The sequence below is a fragment of the Capra hircus genome, chromosome 14, assembly GCF_001704415.2.
Source record: "Capra hircus breed San Clemente chromosome 14, ASM170441v1, whole genome shotgun sequence".
NCBI classification, from domain to species: Eukaryota; Metazoa; Chordata; class Mammalia; order Artiodactyla; family Bovidae; genus Capra; species Capra hircus.
Genome location: NC_030821.1, coordinates 47257723 through 47279881, shown reverse-complemented (window position 1 = coordinate 47279881; position 22159 = coordinate 47257723). Strand labels below are relative to the sequence as shown.

The 22159-nt window shown below is 40.6% G+C and overlaps 1 protein-coding gene across 1 annotated transcript in view; it reads right to left on the bottom strand.

Moving 5' to 3' along the window:
• The window catches only part of EYA1 (EYA transcriptional coactivator and phosphatase 1), a 376069-nt gene that overhangs the window by 78936 nt on the left and 274974 nt on the right, over positions 1-22159 (bottom strand). The window contains exons 11-12 of the mRNA XM_018058424.1: positions 8856-8995; positions 7342-7425 (exon numbers count right to left, since the gene is read on the bottom strand). Of these exons, the coding sequence (XP_017913913.1) occupies positions 7342-7425; positions 8856-8995 (224 nt within the window). The remainder of the gene's footprint in view (positions 1-7341; positions 7426-8855; positions 8996-22159) is intronic.

The following is a 22159-nucleotide window of genomic DNA, read 5'->3' as shown; positions in this document are numbered from 1 at the left end:
GGACAGGCAAAAAATACTTTAGACTTTGCTGGCCATACACAGTCTCTGAGAAGATTCTTTTATTTTAAAATAAATAAATGAATATAAACCCTTTATAGGGGTTCCCTGGTGGCTCATACAGTAACGAATCTGCCTGCAATGCAAGAGACTCAGGTTTGACCCCTGGGTCGAGAAGATCCCCCAGAGACGGGAATGGCAACCCAATCCACTATACTTGCCTGGAGAATTCCATGGACAGAGGAACCAGGTTGCAAAGAGTTGGACATGACTGAGCAACTAACACTAACTAACTAAGCCTTCAAAAATTCAAGTAGCATTCTTAGCTTGGAAGCGCTACAAAAACAGGTAATGAATCAGATTTGGCTTTGAGATACGATTTGTCAATCCCTGGTCTGAATTTTTAAAATCCAAAGGCAGGCACATATTTCATGACATGGAAAAACTGCATGAAATTCAAACTTGAGAACTATTAATATAACATTTGGTGATATGTATTCATTTACATATTGTCTGTGGCTCACTACCAGGGCAGAGCTGAGTAGTCATGATAGCATATGGCCCACGACATTTTTATTATCTTATTACCCCTTTACCAGAAAAGTTTGTGAACCTCTGGTCCAGAGGTTCCAAAAGAGAGATCGTTCTGTTTAAGTATAACTAAATCCTCTGTAGTCCGAGGAAGACACTAGATGTCTAGCTGCTTTGATACTATGCTGAGAATCCAGCATCTACAGCCATCCTGGAAGGTGGTCATCCCTCATTAGGGTCTGGAGTTTACTGTCATGCCCTGAAACAGACACAGCACTCTAAAAAGCAGCAGTCTTTACTGGCTACCTGGAATGTTCTGATGAAATGGGGTAAACTGCCGTCAAGTCTTTCTTCCTTCAATGTGCTGAATGATCACAGTAATACACTCACTAGGGAGGTTTAGTTGATCTAAACTTATTGTGACAACTGGGACCATCCTATAAGCCTGGCACATTAGAAAACAAAAGCTTAGGCAGCAGATACAAGATCAATCAGTGATATATGCTGTATTTATTATTAGGTTATTGCTATTAGTAAGACATGGTGCTGGACCCTTCAAATTCATGACACAGCTAAATTTTTTTTTAAAATACCTTCTAGCTTTACTGAGATATCATTGATGCGAGTGAATTCTTAAAGCGATTACAAGCGGTCAGATTTATGAATATGGAAACCAGGCTCAGCATGGATAAACAGTTTGGCCAAGGTCAGTGAACTGAAAATCAGAGCTTGAATCTGAGTACAGCTCTATTTGAATTCAAATCTGATGCTCCTTCTATTACATCATAAGGCCTATCACATATTGGTACTTCAAAAATTTAAAGACAGTATCATATATTACCTACTGGCCACTATGTCAGATTCAAGGGTTTTTTGTTGCTTTTTTTTTTTTTTTGACAGTCAAGGTTCAGCTACATTAAAATTCAGCTAATATGTATCTTATGTATCTAATATGTATGGTACTGTTTTTCACATTTGATCTCTAACCTCTTTTAAATTTCAGTTTCGTCATCTGTAAAATGGGTTTGGCAACAGCAGTTTCAGAGCACTAGGGTTAAATGAGTCCTGGGCACAGGGTAGATTCTTAATAAGTAGGGCCTACAACTGATGCTTTCAAGCTGTGGTGCTGGAGAAGACTCTTGAGAGTCCCTTGGACAGCAAGGAGAGCAAACCAGTCAATCCTAAAGGAAATCAATCCTGAATATTCATTGGAAGGACTGGTGCTGAAGGTGAGCCACCTGATGACTGGAAAGAGCTGACTCACTGGAAAAGACCCTGATGGTGGGAAAGATTGACGGCAGGAGGAGAAGGGGGACGACAGAGGATGAGATGGTTGGATGGCATCACTGACTCAATAGACATTAGTTTGAGCAAATTCTGGGAGATGGTGAAGGACATGGAAGCCTGACATGCTACAGTCCATGCAGTCACAGAGAATCAAATTGACATAACAGCAGAACAACAATAATTAAAATGCTAAGCTTCATGCTGTCTTAAGTGTTCACATTTAGGCTTTTGTGTAAAATGAGGAGCAAGGCTCAAGACTCTGAAAACCTAGTCTAGCCCAAATCTGTATAAGACACAGGTGTTAAAGCAACAATAAAGAGAAAGTATTAAAACAATCAAGATACTGGGTATCATGAGAAGTCCTCCCCCAAGAAGGGACTCATGCTTGGGACATCAGGACAATGCTTACTTTAAATATAAATCTGGGGTCTGTGCTTTGATGTCAACAACTATATTATTACCTCATCTACTTTAAAGAGACCATTCAATGAAAAAAAAGGAAGATTCTTTTCTTCAGTAAAATTGGGGAATTTGGATTTGGTTTGAAAGCAACTTTAAAAGATGCTAGGACATATTAGGAACAACAACCTAATTTACATTAACACCCATAGACTTCATTTTCCTTTTAATATGCTGTTTTTTTCCTCTTCCCTAAAACTTGAACTGTACCTAGTACTTTCTTTTTGTTCCCATCAGATATATATCCCCCAGATATAACCTTTGTTATAAAACAGCACTTCCTTATAACACCCAGCAGGCCTGCTTCCCACAGCTAGGATTACATGGAAGGTGAGACATTCTCAAACTTTTTTTGGTACATATTGCTGTAACATGCCCTAATTTTGCATTATATCAACCAGATCCTGTATCCCTTTACTGAATGGCCTACTCATCGAGCAGCCTAAGCTACTGTGACTAAGCTACTTCTCAAGTATCTGGTTCCCATAGAAACTGAACAGCAATCACATTGTCAGGCATTCACTGCTTTATATGCTTGCAGAGTAAGGCCCAGCCACATGCCCCCTTGACAAAGCCCAGTAACATCTCTGAACCTGTGCTCTAAGAGAGGTGGCTAGCCCCTGCACTGTCCTGAGACTTCTCTCCTGCATCATGGGTAGAAAAGAGCGATCCAAGTAATGATCAAAAGCATCAATTCTTTGGTGCTCAGCTTTCTTTATATTTCAACTATCACATCCATACATGACTACTGGAAAAACCATAGCTTTGACTAGATGGACCTTTGTTGGCAAAGTAATGTCTCTGCTTTTTAATATGCTATCTAGGTTGGTCATAGCTTTTCTTCCAAGGAGCAAGAAGAGTCTTAATTTCAAGGCTGCAGTCATCATATGTAGTGATTTTTGGAGCCCCCAAAAATGTGGTGTTGGAGAAGACTCTTGAGAGTCCCTCGGACTGCAAGGAGATCAAACCAGTCAATCCTAAAGGAAATCAGTCCTGAATATTCATAGGAAGGACTGATGCTGAAGCTGAAACTCCAGTACTTCGCTGCCACCTGATGCGAAGAACTAACTCACTAGAACAGACCCTGATGCTGGGAAAGATTGAAGGCAGGAGGAGAAAGGGATGACAGAGAATGAGATGGTTGGATGGCATAACTGACTTGACGGATATGAGTTTGAGTAAGCTCCGGGAGTTGGTGATGTACAGGGAAGCCTGGTGTGCTGCAGCCCATGGGGTCGCAAAGAGTCGGACATGACTGAGAGACTGAACTGAACTAAGCTGAAATCCTGAACAGCTTGGTTATTATTACTGTTTGGAAGCACCCTTGCTGAACCACACATTCTTATAAGACACAAGCATCAGATCTTAGAGCAATTCTGCCAGATTCTAAAGTTCTCCAATAAAGAGATCATACAGCAAGCTTTCTTGCATGATTTAGGCTACAAGTCAACATCCTCAGCAAGGAGTCCTCAAAAGTCAGGAAAGTGGCATGTCCCACCAATCAGAGGATAGGGTGACTGACAGTGCCAAGCTCAAAGAAGGTGTTTGGGAAGAAATTGAGCTAAATGTGTCTGAGGACCTTCTCATCCTGAGCTGTGCACTGTTAATTCTAAATGTGACATCTGCCCCGACCACTCTCCACCATTTCCCATGGTCCCCTTCCAAGTGTCACCTTGCCTGGTCTGAGCAGATGTTTCATGGGCATTTCAAACTTGAGCAACACTGAATTTTCCATTTTCCCTCCAAATTAGCTCTTCCCCATCTCAACAAATTCATGAAAATTCTTCCAATTGCTCAGGACAAAACCCTGGGAACGATCTGATCTCCTATTGCCTATTGCCCACTGCTGCTGCTGTTGCTGCTGCTAAGTCGTGTCAGTTATGTCCGACTCTGTGAGACCCCATAGACGGCAGCCCAACAGGCTCCTCTGTCCCTGGGATTCTCCAGGCAAGAACACTGGAGTGGGTTGCCATTCCTTCTCCAATGCATGAAAGTGAAAAGTGAAAGGGAAGTCGCTCAGTTGTGTCTGACTCTTAGCAACCCCATGGGCTGTAGCCTACCAGGCTCCTCTGTCCATGGGATCATCCAGGCAAGAGCCCACTAGCAGAGTCCAGTTAAATCCTAATTCTTTACCTGCAATAGAATCCATAATCCACTCATTTCTCCATCTGCACTGCCAGTGCATCTGATCATCCTGAAACCTCCTCTCTGTTTCTCATCCTCTCTCTCCCTACCACTAACTCTGCACACACAGCCAATGGAATCTAAAACACTATATCAGATCTCATATCTCTCCTTGAAGACTTCCAGTGACTTCTTACAGCGCGTGAAATGAGATCAGTTCTGTTGACTATTGTTGGGAGGTGCTTCATAGCTGCCCTCATCCCAGCACCTATCTCTCTTGACTCTGCGTCTCTTTCACTAAGCTCCGCAACATTATCCTCTTTGTCTCTCAAACATCAAACCCTTTCCTGCCTCTGTGCTTGCTATTTCCTCTGCTTATAAAACTCTTTCTCCTGATGGGCACATTATCCACTGGACTCTTTAGGTCATTCAGACCTCAGGCTCACGGAATCACACTCAGGTAGACGTTCTCCAACCCGACTTTCTGAAGTTACTCTCTCTTCAACACCCATCAACTCATAAAGGATAACCTTACATTTAAATATCCCAAATCATCTGTATTTGAAAGAATACATACTTCTAGCTTTGGGAAATTATAGAAGATAAAAATTTTAATCACATACCCTAGTATGAAAAAACTAAACAAAATACTATGGGTTGAAGTCTTAAAATACTAATAGTTGACACTGGTAAAAATAAAATTCATGATATTTATAACATTTGGCTTAGATGTCAAGAATCCAAGTGAAAAATTCTAAGCTGCCCTCGGTTTCCATGTTAGGTATGAATTCCATGCGTAAACCAGTAATTTATGGTCAGAGAATGGCACAAGGCCAGGAGGTCAGGGGATATTCACCACCTCTAAGCAGGCCCCTTTCAATGGCTCAGAGCACACAGATCAAGACAACTCTCCTTAATCAATCTGGCCTCTAGTGACAAAGCTTTTAAAGACTTGAGACTTTCCGGATGATTTTCAAATGTTGATTTCCTAAGTGTTTCCTTTTCAACACTTTTCTGTGAGTTCCAGGGGCCAGCTCTCTTCCTCCAGGAGTTAGTTGTAGGGACATTAAAATGGTTCAGTTAAGATGATCTTCAAGACTCTTCCTACTTACTATACTTTGATATTTTAGGCTTTCAAAGGAGCAGTTTTTGTAGAAATAGGGATAGTAATAATATCAATTAAAGAAATAATAAATAACACAACTAATATTTACGGAATCCTTAATATGTGCTAGCCACAAAGTAAAGACTTATTTTGAATGATTGACTCTATGACTTCTGTACAGCAAAGTAAACCATAAACAAAATAAAAAGACAGCCCTCAGAATGGGAGGAAAAACTTGCAAATGAAGCAACTGAAAAAGGATTAATCTCCAAAATATACAAACATCTCATGCAACTAAATATTAACACAACAAACAATCCAGTCAAAAAATGAGAAGATCTAAATAGACATTTCTCCAAAGAAGGCAAACAGATAGCCAAGAGGCACATGAAAAGATGGTCAACATCACTAATTATTAAAGAAATGCACATCAAAATTACAATGAGGTATCACCTCACACTGGTCAGAATGGTCATCATCAAAAATATCTACAAACTATAAATGCTGGAGAGGGTGTGGAGAGAAGGGAAAATCTCTTCTACTGCTGGAAATGTAAATTGATACAACCTCTATGGAGAACACTATGGAGGTTCCTTAGAAAACTAAAAATAGCCTCATTTTTTAAATAATCTGTGGTTTTGTTCATTATCTTCTTCTCATAGAAAATCTGTTTAACAATAAATCGGGGGATATTGTGTTTTACAGATATTTCTGACAGACATTCAAATAGTGGAATATTCTAGCTCTTACAAATGTGCATTTTTTTAGCCCTCCCCTTTTTTTTGTATTAGGTATATATTTAGGGTTAAGGAAAGGAAGGCTGCACTGTGACGCTCAATGAGCATCTCTCCACTTTCACCTCCAGATGCCTACATATCAAGCACTAAATATGTATTTATTGAAATATGATTTATTGAAAGGATGAATTCCTGCAAAGTCTGTAATGAGAGCATGACCATTTTATGAGTTATCAATTTTAACAGTTAATGCTGAGAAACATCTGGAGTTACCAACACATAAGAATTCAGTTCCTAAGACTTCCAACCAATAGCTCCAAGGATCTAAGACTTGTAATATGATTTCTTTAACGATTAAAAAATGAAAAATATCATATTCACAGGATAATTTCTCTTAAGACACTTTTAATAACATGATTTTTGCATGAGAAAAAGTTATGGAACCAGCAAGGAAACAAAAAGAATTTCCAAGGTTTTGGGAAACCCAAATACAGAAGACTGAAATTAAAATTATACTTATGGAAGGTGATCTGTAAAATTATTACCACCAAGATAAGTGTTGTAACAACTAAGAATTGGATATATTTGTCCTTTGTCATTCAGAGGCCAAATTTTTACAAACTATTCACATAAATTTAGCTGTACAGCGAAGGGACTAATGAAGACATTCATAATAAGTGTTTTGAAAATAAAATACTAACACTGTTAATCATGGAAGACAATATAAAGTGAACTATCTGCTCCCCTGAATATGCTGGGAATAAAGAGAATAAAAATATGTGGCAAATAAGAAAACACAACACAGAAGATCTTTCTGTATCATCTATATATTCCACTATTTCACCCTAGAATAGCATCTGATCACCTTTATTCATTGGGGTCTAAAATAAGAATGTATTTAATTGCATAAAGTTTATCTTTCTGAGATGTTTATATTCTTAAGAGCCTAAAAAGAACTCCTTCTGTTAATGTATGGCTTTGTCTTATATATATATTTATTTCAATAAATCAAGTTACTTTAAGCCACATTCCCATTTGGATAAAAAATTCAATTGTAGGCAGATTTAAAGAAATGAACAAATCATGCCTCTTGGTACTCACCCTCCCATATCTGTTGGCATAGGACCCAGTGAGCAAGGAATGGAAAACGATGATTGTCTCGTCCAAGTCCCAGATGAACACCCTCTACAAAGGAAGCACCATATCAGTGTGTCTTGCCCTTGGCTGAGAAACCTGCTATTCATAACTTCAACAAGGAAAGGTAGTCTTGAAATGGGAGACAAATGAAAAGTCTGAATTTACTATTTTTTAAACATTGATGGACATGAGTTTGGGTGAACTCCTGGAGTTGGTGATGGACAGGGAGGCCTGGCGTGCTGCGATTCATGGGGTCGCAAAGAGTTGGACATGACTGAGCAACTGAACTGAACTGAACCAAAAATGTTCCAAAGTGTATGTCCCAGCTTTTCTCAGATAAAAACCTCAGATAAGATATAAGGGAATAAACAGCCAGCAACACTGTGAAAAATACAGGAAAGAAATAAGACTACATGTTCTTTCGACTTCTGTAGTCACTTCTCAGTCTTAGTTCTAAAGACATGGAAAATAAACGAGTTTGTTTATAACTTCTAAGACAGAGGGGCAATCAATGAAAAAATCATTCAGTTGATCTTTTCTTTGCCTCTGATCACTGTTCATTAAGAAGTGTTAAAATAACTAATCTTACGGCTTATTCTTAATAAGCCAAGTATCTAAAAATTGTATATAAAAACTAAAACTTTACATCATCTATTCACCTTGTATTACCAATTGGGATGTTATCAAATGGATGGTATATTGTTCCTGCCTGATTTTATTGACATTTCAGAGTTAATAACTTAAGTAGACATAACCTGCATGCTCTTGGCATACTCTTGGGGTTTTTAGAATTGAATTATTGAAGGAACTCATTTCAAAAAGATCTTTGAGATATCACCAAAGGCTTCCATATTCCGCTTTTTTCTTCCCAGCCCCACTCACACCAGCATATATTCATACACTCAAGTTCTGCTGGAAATCTGTCATCTTTTCAGCCAAAACAATCATGTTTTCTACCATCAGTTTCACTTGGGCAATGAAAAGCAAGTTAAAATCAGTGGATTCAATGTTTTGAAATCTATCATCCTGTAAAGTTTTATTTAATATCTCCTGCTTTGAACTCCAACAAAGCATGTCTCAAAAGGTAATAACCACTTGTGTTTAGAACATTCTGGGTTTTCTTCCCCACAGTACACACAGTGTGCCTTTAATTTCCAAGTGAGTTTTATGAAGCATATTTAGTACAACACTTAATTTAACGGCAAAGACACAGAGCAGTACAACAGAACTTTGTCAAAGCAGAATGATATAATTTATGATGTTTCACTAAAGAGGAAAAATAAATGCTTTACCACATGAAGTGAAAGCTGCTTTATCTTTAATATGGAAAAAAGAAAAAAAAACTGGCTTATTTATGTCGATATGGAACGGAAAGCAGTAACAAAGGCATTTGGGCACCTTACTCATAGCAGGTATACAGAATCCACATTTAGCTTCTAAATCACTTGCTATTTACTTAGGCTTTGGCAATGACATACCTCAAGATCAGAATCCGGAGGAGGAGAAGGGTTATTGTTTCTTCGGCCCCGTCCACGTGACTTCCCATCTGAACCTCGACGCAATCGATCAGAATCTGAATCTTTAATAGGTGTTGACGGGCTATGGATTGTACCGTACTCTGCGGAAATACAGGAAGGATTCTCATCTCTTGTTGTATCACCATGGTGTCAAGGTTAACCCTGTTCTAATTCACAGGGAAGTCGGAAGAGTAAAGCACGTTTCATTCTACTCAAATTCTCCATTATCTTTTACTGGCATTGGTAAATAATTTAAGAGGAACTTGATGCTAGCCTAGCTTAGAAAAAATGTGTGATTAGAAATATTTAAAATTTAATGGAAGGTGGGAGACAACAGGTTGTATGGAGCTGGAGAGACTTCCTTTGTGGTTCTCTGTGATGAAACAATGCACCCCTGTCTCCAGGTCCACCTGCTCTCTCATCCCATATATAGCCCCTGGCCATACAGAGAGGTCCACACAACTGCCTTATAGGGGCTCTTCCAATGACATAAAGGCTTCTGGTTCATGGAAAGAAATGAAAGACAGACCCCTGGGCCAGGGAAAACAGAATCAGATGGATTTTTCTTTGAAAATTTAAATTCTCCATTTTCTCCCTCATTTTATGTGAGAACAAGGGGTGGGCAAGATGAGAGCTGATGTGCAAGCAACGCCACACTCTGCATGGTATTTATCACAGGCTCTTTCTGTGTCTTAGTCTCTTTGAACCAAATATCCCAAACCAGGCAGCACATTAAAGTCACTCATCCGGGAAGCTCAGAGAAACCATGGAAACAATCGTACAGAAGCCACAAAATTAAAAACACCCCCCAACATGCTCAGAGGAAGAGCTGGACAGTGGTTGTGGAGCTGGGAGGAGACTCTTACCCTGCTTCCAGAAAAAAGATATCTACTCTTACCCCTAGGTCCGTTCTTTTCACAGTCCATCTAGTTCACCCATCAGACATCTCTACCCACATAACTCCAGATGTGCTGACTCCCCCCAGACCTCTTTGCCAGATCACTCTACTAGATATGGGTTGAAATCTTTCAGTCTAATACGAGAAATATTATTTTCATAGAGACAATGACACTACATCTCACCAAACAGAAAACTGTAGAGAACAGCTAGAGACCTGGTAGCCATTGTTAACTGGTACTAAGTTACTGTACCAGTTACTCTATCAATTGAACAACTGAACAACTGTACCACTGACTCTAACCGGACCTTCCATGAGTCAAACTGCGTGGTCTCAGTATAACTTCCAAGTTGAAGTGCTTCTGCAAAGCCTTAAGAGTCAGGGTAGATAGGAATGGACTTTGACAGATTAAATTTCATTTCTAAATCACAAGAGACAGCTCGATGTCTCTTATTTCACCTTAAAACCTAATTGGTTCCTATAACTTTTAGATGTAGCTTCTCCATGTCCTCTGGCACAGCAAACCAGATGGCAAACTTCTTCATATAAACTAGTCATGTGGTTCTTGCACCCAGAAATCACCATGAGGACTTAAAAAGCTACTAATTACAGCCAGAAAATCCAAAACAATGCCACTCAATGCTCAATTTATGTTAATCAAGATGCATTTCTGAGCTAACTCATCTGGTAGAACTGTTAGAAAACAGTGCTGCCTGGTCAAAGATGAACATTCTCTAAAATCTGTATTAGATTATTTTCCTGCAGAGGTCAATGTTTGTGGCAAATTCTCAAGATGTTCCAAACCAAGCTTCTCTCTTCCATGTTTTATAGAGAATCAGGAACTATGCACAGATTTATTTTTTATGGAGTTCATTAGATATAAAGTTGTGTTTTAAAGAAAACATCTTGATCTCTTTTTTCTTTAAATATTGTTCAATCTACATCTCCAGACAGAATCTGAATAGTCACTACCTTACACAGAACATGCACCAATCCCTTTTAATAGTTTCAAAATGGCATATTTTCTTTGTCTCTGGAATAGCTGACATCTAATTTGCCCTGGATGTCAAGCAATTGTTGTAAAGTCTATCTTGAATGGTGATGAGCTCTCTAGCTCTGGAAGTTCATCTCTGTGAAGAAGCTGAGGACACCAAGTAATGTGTCTTACCACATGTTTTATACCTTGACTTCCAGAAAGAGATCATTTTGTCCTAAAAGTAATTTATCTTACCTAGGTTTTCTGAGCTCAGATTTCCTTCAATTGACTGCCTATTCCTTTACTTCTTGGTGTTTACTTCTTTATCTTTTTTTTTTTTTTAACTCAGTTAAATCTTTAAAAATACATTTTGTCTCAATTTGAAAATAGAAAAGCTAGAATGAAATCAAGTACTTACTTCTGTAAACCTCTCTCCAAAGAAAACAAACTGAAAGATCAAAGTTTACAAAAACATTTTTACATCATGTTATGTAGTTTTTCCAGGTGAAGAAAATAAACCCTAAGAGATGGACAATCTGACATTTTAAAATATTAACACACACACACACATACCCCTCCTTATAGGCTTCAATTTATTAGAAGGAATATGAAATTTGAATAATGCAAGCTATTTTTAAAAAATTCTTCCTCTTTGTTTTACAAGGTAGTATGAAATGCCTCTACTCTCCTAACCAGCTTTTCTGTCTCTCAGTTCTCCTTCCTCCTACTAGGGCAAAACAATTCAACAAATAATTTAATCTTCTAATCCACCATCTTATGTTTCATTAAAATCCTCTCTAAATTGTTCCACTTTACCCCCACTGAGATAACGGATGTGAAAACATTCAGAAGAGCATTCATTTCATTTAACCAACATTGACTGAATGTTCACATTCTTCAAGGACTATACTAGGAGCCTGAAGTATAATGATGTACCAACCAGGTATGGTTCCTGCTTTCTTGGAGCTTAACATTCAGAGGAGAGCACTGATTCATGAATAAAAATGAGAGATTACCAAACAATAAGGAAAAGGTAATGAAATGCGAAAAGGAGACTGCTGGGTGACCACAGAGGAACTCCATGTAATCCAGATATGCAGGGTTACAGGAGTTTTCTGCTGATGGAAGCCAAATTTGCCAATGAAGAGGGTATATAACAGCTCCAGTCACAGATCATGTGTGAAGGTGCAAAAAGAGAGAGCATGCTGGACTTCCCTAGTGGTCCAGTGGTTGAGACTCTGCTTGCCAATGCAGGCGACATGGGTTCCATCCCTGGTAAGATTCCACGTGCTGCGGGGCAACTAAGTCCATGCACCACGGCTGCTGAATCTGTGCTCTAGAGCCCAGGAGCCACGACTACTAAGTTCATGTGCTAAAACTACTGAGCCCGTGAGCTCTAGAGCCTGTGCTCTGCAAAAAGAGAAGCCACCATAATGAGAGGCACACACACTGCAACTAGAGAGCAGTCCCCACTCTCCACAACTAGAGAGAAGCCTGCACAGCAATGAAGGTCCAGCACAGTCAAAGATAAGATTATTTAAAACAGAGAGAAAGAGAACATACTGAAGAACTGAAAAACAATCAACGTGACCTGACTCTACGGAACATAGGGATGAGACTGGAGTGGCAGGCAAAGAATTCAACAAGGAGGTGATGCCATCAAACTTCGATTTTTTTAGATTGATGACTCCACCTCTAATGTAGTGAGGGTGGAGACAAAAGACGGAGAAAGGAAGAGATATCCTCACAAGGGGATAACTCAGTCATCAAGGTGATGGATGCTGGTGGCTCAGATGCAGGTAGCAGGGATAAGGGAGAGTTACGGACTCAAAGAGGTATTTGGTAGTGAAATCAATTACTAATGGGATAAAAAAGGCGGTGAGGATGATGCTCACACTAGTGGTTGGCAGCTTGGCAGATTCCAGTATAAGCACGGGGCTTAGGAAGGGGGATGGAGAGAAAAATGCAGGTGACAATTTGGGTCCAGCTTTGGATATATTGAAGAGTCTGTGGCATTTGAGTAAGATGTCTGATAGGCTGATAGCACTGAAGCTCAGAAAAGAAAGGTGGGTTGAGTTTAGCTTTGGAAATTGATACCACATGTAGTGGTGCAGAGGTAAAGAATCCTCCTGCCAATGCAGAAGACGTAAGACATATAAGAGATGCTAGTTGAATCCCCGGGTCAGGAAGATCCCCTTGAGGAGGGCATGGCAATCCACTCCAGTATTCTTCCCTGGAGAATCCCATGAACAGAGGAGCCTGGAGGATTATGGTCAATATGGTCTCAAAGAGTTGGATATGATTGAAGAAACTTAGCATGCACACATGTAGTGGAACCAATAGATGTCATAAAAGTTGGCTTAAAGCTCAACACAAAACGAAGATCATGGCATCCGGTCCCATCACTTCATGGGAAAGAGATGGGGAAACAGTGGAAACAGTGGCAGACTTTATTTTGGGGGGCTCCAAAATCACTGCAGATGGTGACTGCAGCCATGAAATTAAAAGACGCTTACTCCTTGGAAGAAAAGTTATGACCAACCTAGATAGTATATTCAAAAGCAGAGACATTACTTTGCCAACTAAGGTCTGTCTAGTCAAGGCTATGGCTTTTCCTGTGGTCATGTATGGATGTGAGAGTTGGACTGTGAAGAGGGCAGAGCGCCAAAGAATTGACGCTTTTGAACTGTGGTGTTGAAGAAGACTCTTGAGAGTCCCTTGGACCGCAAGGAGATCCAACCAGTTCATTCTGAAGGAGATCAACCCTGGGATTTCTTTGGAAGGAATGATGCTAAAGCTGAAACTCCAGTACTTTGGCCACCTCATGCGAAGAGTTGACTCATTGGAAAAGACTCTGATGCTGGGAGGAATTGGGGGCAGGAGGAGAAGGGGACAACAGAGGATGAGATGGCTGAATGGCATCATTGACTCGACGGACGTGAGTCTGAGTGAACTCCGGGAGTTGGTGATGGACAGGGAGGCCTGGCGTGCTGCGATTCATGGGGTTGCAAAGAGTCGGACATGACTGAGTGACTGAACTGAACATGCAGTGTGTGTAGAAGAAATGGGCACAGAATGGTGGGTGGGGTGTGAAAAGGAATACCAAGGTCAGTGCATTATAGATGAAAGAATATGATAGCAAGGAAAGAGGGATCAGTAATTTCAGATCACCCAAGATATAATGAAAAAGGAAGACTGAATTCAAAAGTACTTTAGAGCCGAAGAGGTCTTTGGTATACATGGTGAAAGTATAGGTCTGACAAGTAAAGGACTTCCCTGGTGGCTCAGAGGTTAAAGTGTCTGCCTGGAATGTAGGAGACCAGGGTTCGATCCCTGGGTCAGGAAGATCCCCTGGAGAAGGAAATGGCAACCCACTCCAGTACTCTTGCCTGGAGAATCCCATGGAGGGAGGAGCCTGGTAGGCTACAATCCATGGGGTCGCAAAGAGTCGGACACGACTGAGCGACTTCACTTCTACTTCACTTTGGTGGATAAAGATGAAAGAGTAGAAAGTAAAAGAGCAAGCAGGGGGCAAAGCTCCTAAAATATTACCGATGACCCTAAAATGGCCAAATCCAATAACTTAGTCTTCAATCGTATCTGACCTCTCTGTGGCTGTGCTGGCCACCTGCTCATTTAAACCATGAACCCATTAGAATAACTGGACTTCCCATTCTTCTGCTCTTCACCCTACCACTCACACTGTACCTTCTGTCTCTTTGGCTACCATTTCCCTCTACATAAAGTTTAAATGTTCTTGATGTCAGTGATACTAAATGTGGTCTGCAACAAAAAAAAAAAAAAGAAAGAAAAAGGAGTTTGCAAAATCAGCATGTTAAGCAATGCAAGGTAATGCAATGTCTTGCTAAGATTTTTTAAAGTCAGCTCAAGTAAACAGCAAGCTTATTTACAATTACATACTGAAGCAAATCCCATCTCTTACCATGGACCAGTGATAAACAACTGGTGCACAGCCAGCCGCTGGGTAGACTATATTCTGAGAAGCAGTGCACTAGAGTTTCTCTCCTTAGCCCTCTTATCTCACTATAGGCTCTAAGTAGTTTGCAGCATCTGTTAGAAGGATTTCAATGATAACCCAGGCTGATGATGGGCTAAAGCTTTACCTCATCTCTTTGATCTGACTATCCCACTGCTTGCCAGACCTCTTGATCTGAATATTCCATGAATACCACAACTAAAGTTGTTCTAAACTGAATCCTCCATCTCTGTTCTTCAGTCTGATGAGGGGTACATCTATCCAGTTTTCCAAGCCAGAATTTCTTTGGTAGCTCCATCAAATCAAGACTAAGCTCTGTGGCTTTTCTCTCCTACATACTTTTGCTCCAAGATTAGGCCTTCGTTATCCTTTGTCTTAATTCTTGCAAATGGCTATTTCCAAGCTTCCTACCTTCAGCCTTTTACCTATCTTCTGCACCACTATCACAGCAAGCTTGAAAACCATTCAATGCTCCAAACCCTCCAGGGGGAAGGGGACAGGAAGAACAGTCTAGATTCTAAGACTCTGACCTGTGGACTCAACTGCCACATTTCAAATCATGACCCCACTACTTATTAGGCTTTGTTCAAGTTATTTTCCTTTTCTTGGACTCAGTTTCACCACCTGTAAAATGGAAATCAATGGCATAAAGTAAAACTACTGTGTAAAGGTATTTAGAACCATACATGACACTAGCAGGAGAAAGTCCTGCTGAGCCACTTTCTGACACCTTATCTCTAACCGATCTGACCTCAGACACATCTAATTAGCTCAGCTGTCCACAAGTGCCATGCTTTTCATGATTCTGCAGTTTCCTTTTCTTAGAATGCCTTTTCTCCATACTTACTCCCCTCATCAGTCTGAGAAATTCCTAGTAAGCTCTGAAGATCAAGCTCAAGTATCTTTTTTGTGATTTTCCATCTAAATCTTGGTTCCTACTTTGAATTTACTTTTATCTCTATTATAGGGTTATATAATTTTTGTAATCACTTATGCTCATTATGTGCTTATGAACTGTGGTACTGGAGGAGATTCTAGGAGTCCCTTGGGCTGAAAGGAGATCAAATCAGTCAATCCTAAAGGAAATCAACCCGGAATATTCATTAGAAGGACTGGTGCGGAAGCTGAAGCTCCAATACTTTGGCCACCTGATGTGAAGAGTTGACTCACTGGAAAAAAACCCTGATGCTAGGCAAGACTGAGGGCAGGAGGAGAAGGGGGTTGACAGAGGATGAAATCACTGGATGGCATCACTGACTCAAAGAACATGAGTTGGAGCAAATTGCAGGAGATGGTGAAGGACAGGGAAGCCTGGTGCGCTATAGTCCATGGGGTCGCAGAGTCGGACATGACTTAGCAACAGAACAATAAATGTTCATTATAGAAAAACTTGTTTAAGCAAATGTCCATCACTCCTGCTCTTAGAGAGCAGCCCTGGAGGTATTTGTTTTATATTCTGAAAGCACAATAAGAGTACAGAGCATAAAGTAGATAGTAAAAAAAAAATCAATGATCAAAAGAATGAGTGTTTCTCTAGTTTTTACTCTATTAAATCTATGAAGATTATCTAATTATTTCTATTGGCAAGTCAAAATATTTACAAGTGGGAAAGAGCTAGAATTCTTTTCAAAGCTTATTTAAAAGTTAATGTTTACATATTCAATCATAAAATATTAAAATCTACACAAGATTATTAAAATTCTACGTTTGTAAATACTACCAAAGAGTTCCATAAACCCTTTAAGAGTAAAAAGGAAAACAGAAAACTGGAACTCAGAAGAGTCCAGCTAGTCCATCTGAGCTCCTAACTCCCACCTGAACCTTGGGGAAGGGATTTCTGTATTTTTTAGTCTTCAGTCTCCTGGTTTGTCAAGTTGAGGACACAACCTGGATTACATAAAGTCTGATTGTCTACAAATGTACAATATTTACCAAATTGGCTCAGATGGTAAAGAATCTGCCTGCAATGCAAGACACCTGTGTTCAATCCCTGGGTCAGGAAGATACTCTTGGAGAAGGGCATGGCTACCCACTCCAGTATTCTTGCCTGGAGAATCCCATGGACAGAGGAGCCTGGCAGGCTACAGTCCATGGGGTCACAAAGAGCTGGACATGACGGAGCAACTAACATGCACACCCCAGATGATTTTGTTTCTCCCTATACACACACACACACACACACACACACACACACACACCACGCACGCACGCACACACACACCCTCAACTTAGTTTTTGTTTCTCCCTCTCACTCACCCTCAGAATAATGGGTCTAAAATACTTCAAGCAACTCTAACTCTCAGAGCCAGCAGGGTTTACTATCTACAGAATCTAGTCCAAACTCCTTACCCAGTTTTATTTCTCATGCCTCCCACGACATGTTACCTGCCTCCTCACTTATAGTGCCAAACAGTTTTTAAAAGGATTTTGTCCATTTAAATTGGCCAGTTTGACCACAGCCCTATAAGCACTGGCTGTTGCTGTTTTAAAGATGTCCTTACCATTTTATTAGGTGTAGAAAATAGTGCTTTAATTGGGAAATATTGGAGATGCTTATATGTATGTGGTTGAAAAGTAATTTCCCTCCATGAACTGTCCAAATTCTTCATCAATTTTAAAATATTCATTTAATGAGTTATATAAAGTTTTAACACCTTTTTTCATATTTGCAGACATTCTTCCAAGTGTGAGAACACCTCCAATTATGTTGATATTTCAAATTATGTTTTCTTCAAGAAGTTTTTTATTTTGATGGAGTCCTGCTCCACAGCCTAAAAGCTTGATTGGCGCCTTGAAGATTTAGGAGATTGAAGATTTAGATTCATACTGTTCACAACAAATAATCTAAGGTTGCTGGGAAGTTCTGATCTAAATTTATACTCCTGGGAATATATATACCAGCGAAGTTGAAAGGAAAGTAGGGTCCAGGGCTCCTCCAGTTCCCTTCTCTGTGCTTTGGGATGATGGAGGCCCTCCTTGCTCAGTCTTAAGTCTAATCAATGGGAAAGACTACTCCCCCCAAAAAGAAGTAAGTAACTGAGCTCCTTGCCAAGAGGAAGCTCTTGCGACGTGCATATGACACTGCATTCAGGCCAGGACAGCCACATCTCTGGACCCTGAATCTACATTAAAATGACACAGAAGTACAGAGCTTTGGGGGAAATGCTTTTTAAGATTATTTGAATTTAGTAAACATGAGACCTAGTGATCAATTTTTATACAGTTGACCCTTGAACAACTTGAGATTAATCTGCCTATAATGGATAGTCAGCCCTCTGTATCCATGCTTTCTCCCCACTCACAGCATCAACCAATCTCAGATCATAGTCCTGTATGTGGTATTTACTAGTGAAAAGTATCCCTGTATCAATGGACCTACACAGTTCACACTAATGTTCAAGGGTCAACTGTATTCTGTTTGCTGCTAGGGAGGACTCAGATAAAAGGAAAAAAGTATATTACTTCCTTAAAAGCAGATATTGCCATGTTCAAGACTCAAGTATTCAAGGATATGGGGTGAGTAGGAAGAAGATGACAATCAACACTGAGGCACCCTGAACTTTGAGACTCTCAAGGTCAACCTAGGTACACACATAAATTATCTTAAAAGGTGGTTTATCAGGACAAAAATCATGAAGACTGAAAGAAGAATTAATGAAGAATGAGTAGAGGTTGATTCTGATTCAGTGAGGAAAGGTTATCATGGCTCTCTGGAGGCAGATGCATCAAGTTTGATGCTACTGGCCACAGGAACCATATATGTCCATTGGGTATGTTTCTGTTAATAATTTTTATAATTGGTTTTCCTAGGTAAGGGAAAGCTGCTGGGTAAGGCTGAGTCCGATTACAGAAACCAAGGAGGATTGTATCTTACTCTAGATATAGATTCTGCAATCAACACAAAGTGAAAACCACCTATAATCAAAATTGCCCCCAAATTCTCTCAACCAGATACACTGAGTAGCAAAGGGTGGGACAGTGAGGGTACAGATCACACAGGCCCTCGTGAGGCATGGAATTGACCTGCCCACACTATTTAACTTCAATTCTCCTTTTTTAGGGAGAAGGCAACGGCAACCCACTCCAGTACTCTTGCCCAGGAAATCCCATGGTCAGAGGAGCCTGGTGGGCTACAGTCCTTGGGGTGGCGAAGACTTGGACAAGACTGAATGACTTCACTTTCACTTTTCACTTTCATGCACTGGAGAAGGAAATGGCAACCCATTCCAGTATTCTTGCCTGGAGAATCCCAGGGATGGGAGCCTCGTGGGCTGCCGTCTATGGGGTCACACAGAGTCGGACACGACTGATGTTGACTTGGCAGCAGCTCCTTTTTTAGAGTGGCAGGTGTCTGTACATTCTAATACAGAGATCAGTAAGGTTTTTTTTCTTTTTTGGGGGGAGGTAAAGAGTCAGCAAATGGTTTCGTGGACCATATGATCTCTGTGGCAATGACTCAATTCTGCTGATACGGGCCAAAGGTAACCCCAGACAGGATGTTGGTGAAGGAGTACAAGGATGTTTCAATAAAACTTTATTTACAAAACAGATTCGGCTTGTGGGAACATATAATTGTATTCATTAATGTAACCCTGTGTGATTATGAGATTCAGGCAAGTGACTGTCACCTGACTTTTCTGGGTATTATCACTTTTTCAAAAGTGTTAACCAATGGTGAATGGTAAAACTGTGTGGTAAAGACAGTAAGTGAAACTTGTTGTTGAAATACTTGGAAAACAAGGTCCAAAACAAGGTGTTAATTTTGAGGGAGTTGATAACAAGTAGAAAAGGAATTTAATATATACTTTTGAAAAGGCACTATCCCAGGTGTTAAGAGAGCTTAGCCATCTCGTCAAGCCATCACCCCTACCTTGAATATGCAAACAAGGTAGAGGAGGATAGGATTTTGCTTTTCTCATGAACACAGTAACCTGACATGCAAAACAGATTACAGATTCTCCTTGGGCTGATATGGGTACCGGACACCTCCCTCCTGGGAGGGATTCTGGGTTCTCATCTCCAGCAGAACAGGTCTCCGTGCAGGTACCAGGCCTGATGAAGCTGCTTTAAGGTGGGCACTGCTCCAGGTGTGCCACCCTGGGGACACTTGTTTCCCGGGCTCTCTGTAGCTGACTGAATTCTGTCACAAATGACCGGAGCAGGCAAGCTCCAGTGACACTGGATGATAAGCTAAGCTTGTTTCTGAGGAAAGAAAAATTCAAAGGCCCTGCCTGCCATGGTCAAGTCATACTGTTCACAACACAGTCAGCCCTCTGTATCCTCAAGTTTAGCATCCATAGATGAAAAATATTTTTTAAAAAATCCAGAAAGCTCCAAAAAACAAAACTTGAATTTGATGCTTTTGAACTGTGGTGCTGGAGAAGAATCTTGAGAGTCCCTTGGACTGCAAGGAGATCAAACCAGTCAATCCTAAAGGAAATCAGTCCTGAATATTCATTGGAAGGACTAATGCTGGAGCTGAAACTCCAACTCTTTGGCTACCTGATGCAAAGGACCGACTCATTGGAAAAGACCCTGATGCTGCGAAAGAGTGAGGGCAGGAGGAAAAGGGGATGACAAAGGATGAGACAGTTCGATGGCATCACCAATTCAATGGACAGGAGTTTGAGCAAACTCTGGGAGATGATGAAGGACAGGGAAGCCTGGTGTGCTGCAGTCCATGGGGTCTCAAAGAGTTGGACACGACTTAGCGACTGAACAACAAGGAACAATTCACACAGCATTTCCATCATATTAGGTATTCTAAGTAATCTAGAGATGAGTTAAAGTATACAGGAGGATGTGCATAGGTTATATGCAAACATTATGACATTTTATAAGGGACTTGACTATCTGTGAATCCTGTACGGGGTGGAGGGCCCACAGGAACCAAACCCCCAGGATACTGAGGGATGATGGGACAGGAAAATTAGGAAGTTTAGGTGAAAGGGCAAATGGAAAGGGGGGCATGGATATGTCCGTGTTCTTTTCAAATATTCTTTTCACAATGAACACTCAGATTTTCTTTGACTTCCAGTGACCTCTGACAACTGTGTCTGACAACCATTCCTTCCCAGGCCTACCCCCTCAACCCCAGTACCCTGACAACACTGTAAAATGGATTCTCCTCTCCTATAAGTCATCCTGGAACCAACCTCTCTACTCAGAGATCCTCAGACTTAAAAAGTGCAATTTCTACTATTCTCAGAACTCTACAGAAGTTCCCTTGGTGGCCTAACCTTCACGCTTGCATTATCTGGTGACAGAGTCATTCCCATGGAAGACAAATGCTCACAGCAGAGCACAGGTGTATATATTCATCTCATTCAGTTAATTTGATTTTTTTCCCCCAGTAAAAGGGGAACAATGTTGGAAAACGTCTTCAAAAAGGTCTTTTAGATACTGTTTTTGGAAAGCAACCTTTGAAAAAAGTCAATTTTAAAGCAGCTACAAAATCAGTCACCTTATGGTTGTGTGATGTTAGTCACTCAGCTGTGTCAGACTTTTTGTGACCCCATGAACTGTGTAGCCCACCAGGCTCCTCTGTCCATGGGATTTCCCAGGCAAGAATACTGGAATGGGTTGCCATTTCCTTCTCCAGGAGATCTTTCCGACCCAGGGATTGAACCCAGGTCTCTTGCATTGCAAGCAGATTCTTTACCATCTGAGCCACCAGGGAAGCCCCCACCTTACTTATGCCTTAGATCTAAACTTCCGTTCACACTGTCTTTCTCTGCTGGAGTTTGAGAAATGAATGGGGAGGATTTTCTTATGTCTTTTCTCTTTTAATCAGTCATCTATGCCACATCTATACTGACAATGAACCGTAACCTCTGATACTGACTAGTGTCACTTTTCCCACCTTCCCTTTCCCACTATTGTGATTTGGGGAATTCTGACTAGGGAGACACCCCTAGGGCATGTTTTCAGTGATGAAAGTTTCTAAACAGTGCTGATGCATCTGCTCACTTTCTTAGAACACTGCTATACCCTCATCTTTGTCTATCTGTGATGATGGCACTTCTCTTTCAGATTTGACCTTTCTTTCTTAAACTTTTAAAAGAAATGTAAACATGTAATGCTATCTTCTCCTGAAGTCCTAGCCCCGGCCAGTGCCTCTGGGTCTACAGCCCACGGGTGTGTTTGATCAGATTCAGCCGGCAGCCCTGTACCAGGCCAGCTCCATAGATGTGTGGCCTGTGTACTCACATGGCGCCCCAGGCTCAGAAAAGGCCCAGTAAAACCCAGAAAAGGTTCAATGCCCTGCTGTGCTATTTCTTTCTTTTTTAGAGTCTAGTGTTTAAGTTATGGCAGGTACACATGAATTTCAAAAATTTAAGACATATAAAAAGTGGTTGGGGACTAACATTTGTATCAACAATCAATTAAGGTCT